A 15675-nucleotide genomic window follows, 5' to 3' on the forward strand; every position below is an offset into this window, starting at 1 on the left:
TGAAAGCAGAACAACATGAACTTTCCAAGTCTGCAGATGGCTCTAAGTTCTTCTGGGTGGTGAAATGCCAAGTGGATGGCAATAAATAATCAGAAACTTATTGAAAATTCAGGAGAGGTAAGACAATCCTACAGGGAAGAAGTTAAGGAAAACAGTCACAACTTTATGGCCACAGTGCAGCCTCTGAGCTATGCTATAACCTGACCTGGCAGGTGCAGCCAGGCCAGCACAATCAGAGTGAATGCTGGAGTTAGACACCGGGGGAGGCTGGACAGGCGATGGACCCTGGACTCACTCCACAGACCTGTCATCCCACTGTGGGGCCTCAACAGAGCCACTGTGCCTCTGTGAGCTCGTCTTGTCATCTGTAAATGGGATTACCATCCTACCTCCACAGGTTATCGTGATCATTAAATAGCACCTGCGCCACATGGGTTATAGAAACAGCTTTGTAAGTATTCATGAGGTAGAACTGGTTGCTGGAGAGGGAATAGTTGAAGCAAAGCTATTTGGGTTTAAATCCTGGCTGTGCCATTTATTAGCATAGCATGTGACTCTCAGTTTCTAGGTCAATGAAATAGCAAGGATGATGCTAACCACCCTATAGCACTATGAAATTCAGGGAGGGAAAGCAAAGAATATCTACCAAGGTGTCAGTCTCAGGCCTGAGCCTTCTGAAGATCAGTTTCCTTCTCCTTTCCAATACATGCTTACAGACATGTATTATTGTTATATTGTAATAATCATAAATATATATATAACAACTATAAATATCTATGCACCCAACATAGGAGCAGCTAAATATGTAAAGCAATTATTAATGAACATAAAGGGAGAAATTCACAGGAATACAATAATAGTAGGGAATTTTAGAACCCAACTCACATCAATGGACAGAAAATTAATAAAGAGTCAGCTCAGCCCTAACTGTTTTGGCTCAGTGGATAGAGCATCGGCCTATGAACTGAAGGGTCCCAGGTTTGATTCCGGTCAAGGGCATGAACCTTGGTTGCAGGCACATCCTCAGTAGGGGGTGTGCAGGAGGCAGCTGATTGACGTTTCTCTCTCATCAATGTTTCTAACTCTTTATCCCTCTCCTTTCCTCTCTCTAAAAAAAACAATAAAAATATTTTTTTTTAAATAAAGAGTCAGCTCAATACTATATCCATTTCCCTAAAGGCAGCCATCTGAGTAGCAGTGTGTATTTTCAGATACTAAAAATACCAAGCAAAACCTTCAGAAAAGCTTGGAAAACATCTATGCAGAAGCAAATGGCACATTAAATAAATTTTTTAAAAAGTTTTTTAAAAACAAAAGACATATTCAAGGAAAGCTGGCTTTGCTGTAGTCCTTTGAGGGTCAGCCTTAGAGATCAGACAGGCTCCATCCCCAACTCTCAGCTGGAGCCTCAGTGGACGCAGAGCCCTGACAATGCCCATCTTTGGTGTACGAATGCACTAAGTTATTGGACATGGTATGAGCATGGGATTCTAAGGAGGAGACACTCAGTGAAGCTCTCCAGCCTCCTCAGGCACAGTACCTGGTCTAGACCCCAGACTTCACTGGCCCTGGCATGTGAACAAGTGGCTTGCCTGCCTGTCTTCCTCTCTGCACTCTGAGCCCCCGGAAGGCAGAGACCTTTGGGTCTCAATGATTTTTCTACCTCTCAAGGCCTAGCACAAGATCAGCATAGAGTTGGTGCTCAGTAAATATTTGTTGAATGAAACTAATGTGTGGGTGAATGGATGGATAATGGATGGACTGATGCATGGATGGAGGGATGGATGAGGGGATGAGTGAGGAGATGGATGGATAGGTTGTTATAGCTACAAATTTGTCTCTTCCTTTGCAGAAGCGACAGGACATCCAGACCTCTCTTTTTGGGACCTGGAAGCTTAAGGATTATTGACATCCTTCTCTCTTCTGAGTTGTTTTGAAAAAAACTTTAGGAAGGAGTGATGAGATGGAATCATCCTGTCAGCAAGCTCCTGCTTTGTAGCTGACACTACCCAAGCCAGACAGAAGAGACTCTTAGGTCAGCTTCTTGTCTACAGGAGCTGGCTCTGGGGGGCCCATCATTCCTTTTATGACAATATTCTCTCCCAGTGCTCCATCTACTATTTTTTGGTCTCTTTTACATACTTCTTGATGCTAAATCTGCTACTGATCTCAGCAATGGGGTCTTTTCTCTTTTCTCTGTCTTAACTCCCAAGTCCCACTAAAGGAGTCTCATGGGACTCCCATTGACCATAGTCAAAGTCCAAACAAGGTACACAAGACTCTCTGTAGCTAAACACCCCGGTGCCTTCCCAGATTCAGTTCACCAGCCATTTGTGCTCTCCCCTCCGTGCCTTCTGATGTTACCCAGTTCGTCTGCCTGGAATGTACTTTCATTTTTGTTCAATCCCATCACTCTTCAGGACCTGGCTTAGATATAAAGTCCTCCAGACTGCCCCCAAATCACTCCTTTTAGAAAATGTGGAAAATACAGAAAACGCTAACTAACAAAATAAAACTTGCCCATCACAAATGCACAACCTAGAAAAGACCACTATTTTCATTTCTAATATTTTATCCATGATTATATTTTTAGTGTAGTTGAGATCACAGCTTTTTATTCTGTAGTTTTCTATGTCCCATTATAATCTAAACAACTTTCTGTGTCATTAGATTATTTTGGTAAATATGATTTGCCAAAATCAACCTCCCAATCTCCACCCCAGCCCTAGGCAACCATTAATCTACTTTCTGTCTCAATAGATTTGTCTATGCTGTATATTTCACTGGCTTCTTTCACTGAGCATATGAGTTCAGGCTCATCCATGTTGTATCATGTACCAGTACTCCATTCCTTCTTATGGCCAAATAATATTTGATTATAGATATATAGCACTTTTTATTTATCCATTCATCAGTAGATGGATATTTGGATTGTTTCCACGTTTTTCACCATTATGATTAATGCTGCTATGAACATTCCTGTACAAGCTTTTCTGTGGACATATGTTTTCAATTGTCTTATTTTATGCCCAAGAGTGGAATTGCTGAGTCATATGGTAACCGTGTTTAACCTTTGAAAAACTATCCGACTGTTTTTCCAAAGTGGCTGCACCATTTTAAATTCCCTCCAGCAGTGCAAGAGAGTTTCCATTTCTTCACATCCTCATTTGTTATTCTCTATCTTTTTTTTTTTTTTATTATAACCAACCTAAGGGATGTGAAGTGGTATCTCATTGTAGTTTTGCTTTGCATTTCCCTTAGACAGTCAGTATTAAGCATCTTTTCATGTGCTCGTTGGCCATTTATATATTCTCTTTGGAAAAATGTTATTCAAGTCTTTTGCCCATTTTTGATGGGTTGTCTTTGTATCACTGACTGGTAAGTGTTCCTTATACATTCTAGATATAATTCCCTCATCAGATAAATGATCTGCACATATTTCCTCCAATTCTGTGACTTGTTTTTCATTTTTTATTATTATGTACTTTGAAGAACAAAAGTTTTTAATTCTGATGAAGTCCAATTTATCAATTTGTTTTTTACTTGTGAAATTGGTGCCATATCTAAGAAACCATTGCCAAATGCAAAGTTCTGAGGGTTTACCCCTATGTTTTCTTCTAAGTTTTCTACTTTTATCTTTTACATTTAGGTGTAATAGCTTTACTTTTATATATGGTGTAAGAAAGAAATCCAATTTATTTTCTTGCATGTAGATAACCAATTATCCCAGCACCATTTGTTGAAAATACTCTTAATTTTCTATTGCATTATCTTGGCATTCTTGTCAAAATCAACTGATTATAGATACATGGGGGTTTCTAGACTCTCAATTATTTTCCACCATTATGCCAATAGCACACTGTCTTGATTGTTATTGTTTTGTAGTAAGTTTTGAAATCAGAAAATGAGAGTCTCCCAACTTTGTTCTTCTTTTTTAAGATTGTTTTGGCTTTTCTGGGTCTCTCGAGTTTCCACATGAATTTTAGACACAACTTGTCAATTTCTAGAAAGAATCCATTTGGAATGCTGACAGGGATTGCGTTAAGTCTGTAGATCAATTTAGGGAGTATTGCCCTCTGAACAATATTAAGTCTTCTGATCCATGAACATGGAACGTCTTTCCACTCATCTAGATTTTCTTTAATTTCTCTTAGCAATGTCTTGCACTTTTCAGAGTATTAGTTCTGCATTTCTTTTGTTAAATTTATATTCCTAAGCATTTTTATTCTCTTCGATGCTCTTGTAAATGGATTTTTTAGATTTCATCCTCAGATTATTCACTGCCAGTATATGGACATACGATTAATATCTATATACCACGGAAGTAGCCAAAGAAGCCAAACTAAGTGATAAGAGCCAGCATGCACATGCCATTTACCGTGTGCCAACCACTGACCTTAACACTTACCCCCAACCTGCACAAACACCCTGGGGGAAAGGTGCTATTAGCCCCTATTTTCCAGATAAGAAAACTGATGCCAAGACTTGTCAAGGAATGTATCCACGCGACACAAACACCAGGGGGTGAGGGCATGAGGGGGAGGTGAGGAGGATGGGGGGATAAGGACACATATGTAATACCGTAACAACAAAGAAAAAAAGGAACGTATCCACAGCCTCACGCCTCATCCATATGGACCTGCTCTGGTCCTGGATGTCCAGCCCCTGGGCCTGGGCTTTTCCCCACAGCGCCATCCTGCTTCACTTCCCGAAGAGAACAGTTTTATCCAAAACATGTCTCCTCAGGATCGACTGAATGGGATAAACAGCAAAACGTTTTAAATGTCTAAAAGGCATCCATTTCCTAACCAGCACCTAACTCAGGAGGCTGTAAACATCCTGAAGAAACTGACCTGCTTTGGCTGAGCGTCTTCTTGACTTCGAGCTTTCTCTTCACATTATCTTCTCCCTTTCCCCCTTTTAATTTGGGGACCCCTTGTTTCTTCTGCCCCATTCTTCTCTTGTTTTCCTAGAGGCCTTGTTGAGCTTCTCCCCCTCCTGCAATTTATCCCCTTCCTCCTACCCCATCGCTTGAGCCTCTAAATAAGTCTCCTGCTGAAACTGGTTTGGCTCATTGGATAGAGCATTGGCCTGCGGACTGAAAGGTCCCTGGTTCGATTCCTGTCAAGGGCATGTACCTTGGTTGCGGGCACATCCCCAGTAGGGGGTGTGCAAGAGGCAGCTGATCGATGTTTCTCTCTCATCGATGTTTCTAACTCAATACCTCTCTCTTCCTCTCTGTAAAAAAATCAATAAAATATATATATTTTTTTAAATAATAAATAAATAAATAAGTCTCCTACTGTCTTTCTGAAGTCCATTCACCCCTATCAGCTCCTTGGGTACCACCTAGTACCCACACACTTCTAACCACTAAAAACAGAACCACCCAAATGCAGATGTGTCACATGGCTTCTGGCAGCGGGGGGGTGGGGTGGGGGGGTGTTGGCACATTAAGACCCCCTTCAATCCCTACCCCAAACTGGACATTTGTTCAAATCCCTACTGGGAAGGGCTAAGTCGTGGTTTGAACCCAAAAGAAGAAGGTGTGGGGAGCAACTCCTGAGAGACAGCCTGGAGCAGAAGAAACACATGGTCAGGAGATTGTGATCCATCTTCCTTTCCAGAAAAGTACATAGACCCACAAACCCATGTCCAAAGGTTGGCAGACTCTAACTCCCTAACACTCTCCACCAACAACTTTAAGAAGTCCCTAACGATAGGGAGCGTTGATAAATTCTAATGATACCTCAGTGCTCAAGTCTGAGTTTCTCCCCCCCGAGGGGGGGGTGGTGGAATCTGGCTCCGTCAGTAACATGCTCATGTGCCCCTTTCCTCTTGCTGGAGCAGATTCATTCATTCAGCACATTGATTAAGCTCCCACAGAGGGCTGACCGCCATTCTAGACCAAGCACACAGTTTGTGCACAGAGAAAACAAAACAACGGAGAACGTGCAATTTGGTGGCGCGAGTATATCACCATCTCAGGAATCTAAGCCTTCCTTATCCCCAGCACCTGCTCTCTGGGGGTAGTAATATGAGATGACAAAGGCACACACATCTTCAAGGTAGCACAGGTGTAATTTCACGAAAAGAACCAATTAATTCTGCCCCTGGCAACCTTTTAAATCTTTGTGTTTTTAAAAATTCGTTCAAGGAAAGGAAGGTCAAATTCCCCTTACCCTAACATGAACAGGATAAATATATATATATATATATATATATATATATATATATATATATATATATATATATATAAAATATATAATTTTAAACCCTCTTTCTTTCCTTCTCTTTCTTCCCCCTTCTCCTCTTCCTCTTCTCTCCCTCTCCCCTTCCTCCTCTTCTCTATCGCCTCTCCTCTCCTGTCCTGTCTTCTAGAACCGTTGATAAAGCAGTGGCCCCATGAAAATCAGTGTTGGGGCCTTTCTGAGAACGGAAGGCATGCCTTGATGTCACTGCACAGGAGGATTTGTTGAGCACCAAGAGAAGAAACGAACGGTCCGCAGAGCAGGGGAGAGAGGCGCGTTGGGGGAAGGAAGGCTATGGGTGTGAAACCGGGCAGCTGCAAATGGAGTGAAACCCACGCACAGCTTCTCCTGCAGCCCTCTGAGCTGAACACGGCCCCTGCTGCAGAGGGTCAGGCTTTCAAATACATAGGGAGCCATTTCACTCCTACTGCCGTCCGGAACACCATCCGCAACCCCGCACCCACCCCTAACGAACAAGGCCGCATGAAAGGAAAAGAACCTCCCACCGACAAGAACCTTGGATGACCCTAACGCACTGGACAAGGGTCGTCTTGTAATCTCAGCTGCAAGAATTCACACCACTGAAGGCCGTTTACGCCATTTCTGCAATATCGGAGGTTTGGTTTGCATTCACGGACAAAGTGCATCTGGGATTACGATCCAAACCTCAAAGGTGCCAATAAATAGACAATGGCGGACAATGGCTGCTATTCAGGAAGCAGCTTATTTTGCTATTTTTTCCCTTAGACTCCACTGCAAAACAAAGGCAGGTTTGTATTTGCAGAACATTCTTATAGCAACTGGGAGAAATTATTCCCTAACGAAGCTGTTGGAAAAACCAACTGTGAGAATAGCAGCCGGCCTTTCCTATTGCCATCAAAAGATCTTTGCTATTCAAAGAATCTGTTTTAAAAAGCCCAGAAGAGATGCCCTATTTAAAAATACGGCAGTTCCCTGCACTACAACAAAGGCAGAAGCATCAGAGGGAGAAATAACGGCTTCATACAAGAGAAGAAACTTTTGGAAATTCTTAAAATAGGCAAAGGAAAATTGAGGCATGCGGTAAATCGGTAATCTAATTAAAAATAATGGGACTGGTATGAGATGCACAGTAAGGTCCATTTTCTTAGAGTTTAAGTGCAAATTTCATGAAATAACACAAAGTCAAAGGCACTTAATTCTTGATTCCTCATTTTGGAGAGCCAATGTAAGACAAGATTCCTTTCTCCCCTTCACTAAAATGAACTTGTCCTTGTCATTAATATTTTATTGCTGATGTTTGCAATGTAATTCAGTTGCTGTGCCACGCTCCCTCTCCTCCATTTCTCCTACTGGTGTATCCCAGGCCTGCTCCAATGACACGTCCTACTGCTCTGGGTGGCCCCACCTGAACTCACTGCCAGAGAGCAGCCCTGGCATCTTCAGAGCAGAGGATACCCTAAAGGTGTGTGGAGGAAAGGAGGAGCCCATGGCCCACTCAGGAAGGCATGTGAGAGCTTGCCTTCCCTCCCTGCACTGCCCATCATCATCACATAATCAACTTTCACCTCCCCTTCCCTTACTACCCTGCCATGCCCCACTGTGCTGTGACTCAGCCCTCTTCACCTGTCCCCTGGATTACTGCAAACACCTCCAGGAAAATGACTGTCCAAGCAACAAGTTCCCACCCCCCCAAGCCCTGAAGGTTCAAGTCCGCACCTGTAGCTTGGCCTGCAGGAGCCCCCAGGCCTGGCCCCCTCCCACCTCTCTCTAGCTTCATTCTATTTCTTTCAGTACTGCCAACCTGCTGTGGCTCCTGCTTTCCCGCCCGGCTCCCTGCTCCGCCACGCCCTTCTCACGGGCACTGGCTGAAAGGATGAGTAGGAGCTGAAATCTAACAGACACTCTGCTCACCGAACTTCGCGCCTGAGGGGCCGTGTCTGCCCAGGTGGGCTCCCTTTTCTAACTTTCACAAAAGCTCTTCCTGGGTAAGTGGTGGTCCTACCCCTAGACACTTACCACATCATATGCCAATTGACCTTGTGTTCATCTCCCCTCCCGCCCTTTGTCAAGCAAGTGGTCTTTGACACTCTCTCCCCAACCTGGTGCCCAACACAATGCCTAGAAAGTGTAGACGGACTTCCGTAAGTAAGTGTTCACTGAACTGACTTGTTGAATGGAAGGGAAGAGCAGGGACATTGGCAGAGGTGACTCCTGACAGCCTGTCTGGTTAAGATGCTCTGGGGAGCCCCAAAGCTACCCTAGCTCCTCCAATCAGGGGGAAGAGCTAAGGGGCCGGGCTTGGGAGGAACTCAACTGTCCTCACACCCATGGAGACCAGGATGACTTCTTTTAGAGATAAATAAGGGCTGCGGTTTGGTGGCCCCCGGGGATGTAACAACCAAAGGTAACTGATGCAATAACACCGAGTTACACAGGAGTCAGCAGGGGCCACACAGGAGGCACAAACACTCCGGGATGTAAGCAGAGCCCACAGCACATTCACTCAGAACATTGAGCAAATCCCAGGCTGGGGGTGGAGGTGGAGGGAGGGGGGAGAAAGGCGCCACTTAACAGACTTACCACCTGATTAGAAAGCCTACGAGAGAGGGGAGAAGAGGGCAACACCCATCTGATCTCTGAGAACAAAATTTCCAGAAGGCAGTGGGGATAGAAATTATGTCCAGCCAGATGGTAAGGACTCTGCATCTCCCTGGTCTGGATCCAGCTGGCTGGGAGGGGCCCTTATCTTCCGGAGCCACAGGTGCCACCCCCAAGTGGCTGGCGGCCGATGGGAGGAGGACATTATAAGGGAGGCAGGAAGGGAGAATATTTTTTTAGCCTTCCAATATATTCCAGCTTCGGGGAATTGTTCCTCCAGGTAAATCTGTAGAGGTGGGAGGAAGTGTCCTCTGAGGGCACTGCCCCAAACTCCGGACACAGATTGGGAAGGTCTTCATGGAGAAAGGGATCCGGTAGCCCGGGAAGGGCAGGACAGAGGTAGGGATGTCCCCTGAGCCCCAGTCCAAGGCAATAAGGAATGAGGACAGGAGCAGGGGGAGAGGGGCCGTGGGCTAACTGATTCTAGGTCCACCGACCGTGACCACCAGAACCGATGCTACCCTACTCTTGGATAGCCATGTGCCCCACTGCCAGCCCTAACTCCACATCACCACCGGGAAGATCTGGAAAACCACACCAGCAGCGGACTGTTTGGGGGAGCAGGTCAGATTGGTGGGGCTGGGGAGGTAAGAAGAGGGATCTCCATGGCGAGGGTGTGGCTGCAGAGTTACTGGAGGGAAAAGTCAGGCTGCTGAAGCTGGAGGCAAGAAAGGGAACGAAGAGGAAGCCAGGAACGTCCCAGGCTTATGTTCTGGAAGATCTCTGAAAATGCAGGGGAGCTTGCAACAAAATGCTACACGGAACGCTCCAAGATGAGTCACTTGCATTCTTGGGGAAGGGTGGCAGAGCTCCCCTCCCTGGGGGGTTGCATCAGGACATCTGCAGGCGGAGGGGTGCCTGAATGTTGAAAGAGCTCCCTCGGTGCACCAGTTAACCACCGAACAGAAGCCACAAAAAGGAACGCTGAACAGCTCCCCGGCTACCCAGATACAACGTGCACACGGCAGGAGAGGGGCATCAGCCTTACAGACGGGTGGAGAGCACCAAAGCATTTGTTCCACATCCATCTCCATCAGGCCAGGCCTTCACGGTGAGCAGAAGAACGTGATCTGGGCCTCGCCTGGAGCGGACCGTGCCAGGGGGCGCAGCTGTGTCATCTTATTTAGAGCGTGCTCTCCAGCCTTCCCGGTCCGACAGGATCAAAGCAGGGCTTCCGGGAATCAAGCCATCAAAGTGAGTGTTGTGTCAGACGACCCCCAGCATCCCACCCACCAACAATGGCATGCAGTCAGTCATGCAACATTCTGTGCAGAAACACCTTTGCTGTCCCGAAAATGACTAAGTGACATTCAGGCGTTAATTTGAAGTTGTCCTTTCAATGGACTGAGGGGCACTTGGTGGACTGAGTTTAAAGGCACTAAATAATATTACCCCCACTCTCCCACCCTTTCTGAATATGAAGAGCCCACAAAGCAATGCACCCCCCACCCGAGCCAGTCTCCACTACTCTGCCGATACCACCAGTGAAACTGTTGAAGAACCAGCATTTCAAAAAATCCAAAGTACTGAAGAATCCTCTACACGGCAGCCAGTCAGTCCCCGAGGGCATCAGAAGATTTGTTTGTTTCAGATTGGATACATATCTTTAGTCGATGTCCCACTTTTCATATATTCTGAGCAAATGATTAAGGAGAATTGATTATTCTATTACTCTTTACCAACAAAGATGTAAGAATTTATAAAGAGGTGCTATTTAGGAAACAATTTTAAGAACAGTTGACTGCTTCCTTGGTCATTTGGGCCTCTGTTACTCATTTGTAAAATAATAATAATAATAATAATAATGTTTGTCTCACATGTTGATGTAAAGATAAAATAAGATATGTCTGTACTGAGTCTAGTCCAGGCCTCAGAACATACTTGATAATCAATATGAGATAATTCTGCTAGTAAGTCTAACATTTCTAATTGCCATAAATAAATACTACTAGTTGAGCATAAATTTGCCTTGGTATTGGCAGATGTAGATTTAAAATCTCAGGTTCCTAATGACTAAATCCTAGCCTGCTATACTTAGGACAGCTTTGTTCTTGGACACACATTGTAATGGCTATCCTAAGGAATACTTGCTTCTTTCTCAGGATCCGGTATGAGGACATGATTTGTTTCCAAAAGCCAGCTAAGCCAGTTTCCCAGCTATGGCTGTCACCTGTGACCCAGTGGTGCTCTGAGCCAACTTCGGGGCTGTTCTTGGTGCCCAGTAAGTCCTCTGAGGGCAGAACTTTGGGTCAGGTGCCCTGGGCAGGCACAGGGAGCTGGGCTGATCAGAAAACCAACCCAACTTGTGCCAATTAAGGAAGGCAGGCACACCACCCCTCTGTGTAAGATGGCCCGTGGGGTCTTCTGAGGTCCCAAGGGCCTTTTTAAAGGAGCAAAGTGAACAAGTGGAGACACGGTGGTGTCTGCCTGCGTTTCCCCCACATGGTAGAGTAGGGAAGACCCTGAGCTGGACTGGGGGGAAAGGCCTGAAGGAGAGTCCCTGGAGGAGACAGGCTGCAGCCAGTGGTGGCCTATGGTCTTCTCCCCGATCCTAAAAGCATCAGGCAGCAATGTTGAAAGGTAACAGAAGAGATATCCCAGGCCATGCAAGAAGGGAACCTACTCAGCAGCTGCTCTGTTATTAAGATATGGAGATGCTTTGTACCAGTTTTCATAAACCTCTGCCCTGAGGCCCCCACTGCCTCCCCACCACTCAGCTGCCATGATCTCTCCTCCAGGGCTGTCTGGCCCTCCCTGCAATGCAGCAAGCACAGGGTTAACCGGTGCCATCGAGGGGGCCTCCAGGACGTTCTCATTGGTCTGAGCTGGTTGTGAAATGTTGTAAAGATCCCTGACAGAGGGGGACGCCCAACCCCAAAGGGGAGTTTATTGATCTGCACCATCTCCAGCAGGTAGAGGCGGAGCCCCTTGGGGCGTGGGCTACAGGGAGGCTTTGGAGCTGAGGTCAAGCCACCTGGGTTAGAGATGCAACTTCTGTGGCTTTGGTTGTCACCTGACCTCCCAGCCACTGTTCTCTTCCAAAACCTAGGGCCCACTTGCCTCCAGCATCCACCCCATTCTTTATTTCCATCAACATCCGCTAAGACGCAAACACTGACTTCCAAGCGACAGCTCTGATTAAACTCTTGGGTTTCAGTCTCTGACCAGAGCAAAGGGGAAACAGCAGAGAGCTCCCCACGGCGCAGCCCCGGCCTGGAGACTGTGAAACACTGAAGCCAGCCTTTTCCGACACGCACCCACACCCTGCCCCCGTGTGAGGACTGCAGGCCCTCTTTCTCCCCTGACCTCAAACAGAACCACCTCCCACTCAACAGAGAAAGCCCCCGCAGTCTGAGATTCAGACATGAAAAACGTCTCCTTTCACTTTTATGTCCTCTTTTTGTATACTGAAAAATAACTCACCATCTACTGTTAAGTTGTTAGAAATTCAACCAAGAATTTGTAATTCTACAGCCAGTGAAGTCAGGGTGGAGAATAAGTCAGCATGAAGCACGAAGGTCACGCTTGACAACCCTCCCTCCATCTGACACATGTGCATGTACAGACACACACACACACACATGCTCTCCTCCGGGGGGAACCTTTAAGAAGGACATTGCCAGGGCTGTTAGGAACAGCCTACTACGATAGCTACTTTGTACAGCTGCATTGAAGCTATGCGTTTCAGCTAGATCTTTAAAAAGTCCGTAGCTTTGCTTTTTTTTTTTTTTTTTTAATGTGCAGCCACCTGTTACAGATATACCTGTTACACATATACCTGTTACAGGTAGGCCTGTTAAAGGTATCGGAGACGTTTTATAGCTGTGCTAGGGTTAGGTGATTACGGAAACCCAGAGAGAGACATCATCACACGTCCCCATGTCCCCTAGGAGACAAGAGGCCTAGGAAGGAGCAGGTAAGCTGTCCATGGAACTATTCACTCATCACTAGGCCAATTGGTTACCACAAATCATTTCTTTCCCTGCTCAACACAAGCAAGCAGGGCTGTCCCTGTTTCAGACAAGACAAGAGCAGCAGGAGGCGAGCTGTCTCATTATGGACAGTCCCAAGTCCTGTTTCTAACAGCAAGACAATCCTGGGTAGGAAAATATAAAAGCAACCCAGCTGGCGTGAAATCAGAGGAAATAACCCTGAACCCTTCCTTCCAAGAAAAGGAATGACACCTTCGAGAGCTCATAACCAAACAGGAAAAAGAGAACAAAGGTTACTAAATATAATTTTGATTTTCTTATCTGATTTGGGTGGTTTTCTTTAAATACTGGGCTTGATTTTTAAGACGTGACTGTACAATGGGAAACCAACTCCAGTACAAGAATGAAAGTCATGTGGAATTTTTGAAAACCGCCCTGCAGCAGAATCCCTATCCTAGTTGTCATAATAAAAATAAGGTATCAATGTCAACCTCGTTAGCATGGCTGAGCCTCATGTCTGTTCAGGGGGCAGGTGAAGCAGATCCTGGAGCGCCTGGCCCCTTAGGTGACACCCCACGGAGCGAGAGGAGGGAGGCAGGTATGGAGGTTTCGGGCATCGGGGGGAGACTTACTTGGGAGTCCCGGCGGGTTTCCAGTACTTGCAGAAGAGGTGCTGGCCGTCAGCGTTGACCAGGTGAGGGAGGTCCTGGTACGGGACGTTCTGCGGGGTCCGCCGGGGAGAACTTTCCTCCGGCATTCTGAGAGGACGGCCAAGTCCTGGGAAGAAAGGAGGGCACAGTCCAAAGTCAGAAGCATGGCAAAAGCAGAGGACAGGGGAGAAAAGCCTTGTCGGTAACAATTTTTTTTTTTTTTAAAGCAGTTTTTAAAAACTCCATTTCGAAGATTAAAAAAAAAAAAAATACATACATCTCTTGCAATCTCTCCAACACTGAAAAGCCCCATTTGTTCTTAAGGAAAGCTGACTTTATTTTTTAAGTGCTTTCATTACAGCTTTCCCCTTCTCTTCCCCCTCTCCCCTCCTTCCCATCTGTGTTTATTTTAAATCATTTCGGGAAACTTCGTCCTAAAGACTATTTTAGCTATCATCAAGTGGAGATTATAGTTAGCTCCGTGGGAATCAAGACCCAGCTGCGAGAAGACCCAGCCATCTTCAAATTTCCCAGGAAGTTTGGGGGGGGGGGGGGGGGGCAGCCAGGAGGTGATGGCGCTCCCTGTAATGCCTCCTGCCTGGAATTCCAAAGATGCCGGCTGGACGAACCTGTTTCCATCATTTCCTGGTTTTTGCATTCCACCACCGCGACCGCCGGGAGGATCAGAGCCGGGCAGAGGAGGGCTGGGCAGATAAGGGCTGTTCCCTCATCGCCTGCGAGGTCGGAGCGCGGCATCCAGCAGCTGGAGCCCCCAGTCCGCTGGCTCCCCCGCGCCCTGCCCCGCAATCCTGCCTTTCGGGGTGCGGAGCCCGGCAGCCTGCTTCCAGCGCTCACTGACAAGTTCTCCGCGGCTCCCCTCCCTTCCCGGGGCGGGGGACCGGAGCCTGCGATCCTCCGCTACTAGTTCTTCGTGTCATCATTTTTCCCAAAGAAATCGCCGCCGAATGGGCTCGGGGGAGGGAGGGGCCGGGAGCCCAGCACCCACCGCCCGAGAACCTGGGGGACGAACGCTCCTCGCGCGGCGAGGCGGCTCGCACCCGGCGCCGATGCGGGTCCCCGAGGAGAGTCACCCCGTGGCACCCGGCAAACTTTGCCTCCTGCGCGCCCCCGGCAGCCCCGGGGACGGAGCCCGGCGGCTGTCACGGCGATGCCGCGGGGAGACCTGGCCGGAGCCGGGAAGATGGAGCGGATGCGGACAAGTTGGTTGGTTCGGGGGCTGGTGCCAGGGCGCGGGGAGGGCGCGCGCGCGCACAGGCTGACAGGCGCGCGCACGGCGGTGCACACACACACACACACACACACACGCACACGCACACGCACATGCGCGCGCACCGGAGGGTGCGGGAGCCCACGCCCAGCGGCCCGGGGACCCCGCAGCCGCTCCCCACCCCTGTCCTGGCGGCGGCGCTCGCGGGCCGGGCGGGGACCGGGAGGCAGTTACCGGGGCTCGAGCGCCGCCGCCGTCGCGTTCCCGAGCGCTGCGGGTCCGGGTCCGCCGCGGGCCGGGGTCGGCCGAGCTGGGTTGGGTGCCTGGGCTCCGGGTGGGGGGTCAGGGCGCGGCGCCGGAGCCGCCACTTTATCCCCGGCCGGCTCCGGGGGGGCGGCCCGCGGTGGGTGGGGACGAGGGAGACGGACGGCGGCGCGCGGGGAGGCGGCGCCGGGCCCACGTGTGCCCGGCCTGCGGGGAGGAGCGGGGCGCCTTCGTGGGCTCGGCCACGCGCTCCTCCTCGCGCCGGCCTCGTGGGCTCCGGCTCCCCAGGGTAGCCGCGGGGGCGCTGTCACGGGCCCTGGATAGAACTGGACTCTCCAGAGGGGAGACTCCGGAGGACACGCCACACCCATGCGGGCATGCACACCATGGAGCCCTCAGGCCCGCACACCTAACACACGTGCAGGTGCACACAGACCCGCACGCAGAGACCACAAGCATAGGCATAGACAACACACTGCAACACATACGCACACACTGACGTGCACTGGGACACATAGCAAATGCACACAGATACACCACATGCATGCATGCAGGAACACAGACCTCCCCGCAGATAAACAAACGGATACACTATACACATACAAACACAGAACTCACCACACGCAGACACACAGAACATACACACTCAATACATAAGGAAAGACACATGACCTCCGCAGAGACGCACAAACCCACATAGATACACACAG

General features: G+C 48.3%; 1 protein-coding gene across 2 annotated transcripts in view; it reads right to left on the minus strand.

Moving 5' to 3' along the window:
- The window catches only part of MGLL (monoglyceride lipase), a 96275-nt gene extending 81111 nt beyond the window's left edge, over window positions 1-15164 (minus strand). The window contains exons 1-2 of one of the 2 annotated variants that reach the window (XM_084887359.1): window positions 14936-15164; window positions 13456-13600 (exon numbers count right to left, since the gene is read on the minus strand). In XM_084887359.1, coding sequence (XP_084743485.1) covers window positions 13456-13580 — 125 coding nt within the window. In that variant the 5' untranslated portion in view covers window positions 13581-13600; window positions 14936-15164. Of the gene's footprint in view, window positions 1-13455; window positions 13601-14102; window positions 14896-14935 lie in introns of those variants that run through there. The other variant, XM_084887358.1, reaches the window with a different exon arrangement.
- Between the last annotated feature and the right edge of the window lie 511 nt (window positions 15165-15675).

Source organism: Pipistrellus hanaki (genome assembly GCF_964339955.1).
Source record: "Pipistrellus hanaki genome assembly, chromosome: 6".
In the NCBI taxonomy this organism is placed as follows: Eukaryota; Metazoa; Chordata; class Mammalia; order Chiroptera; family Vespertilionidae; genus Pipistrellus; species Pipistrellus hanaki.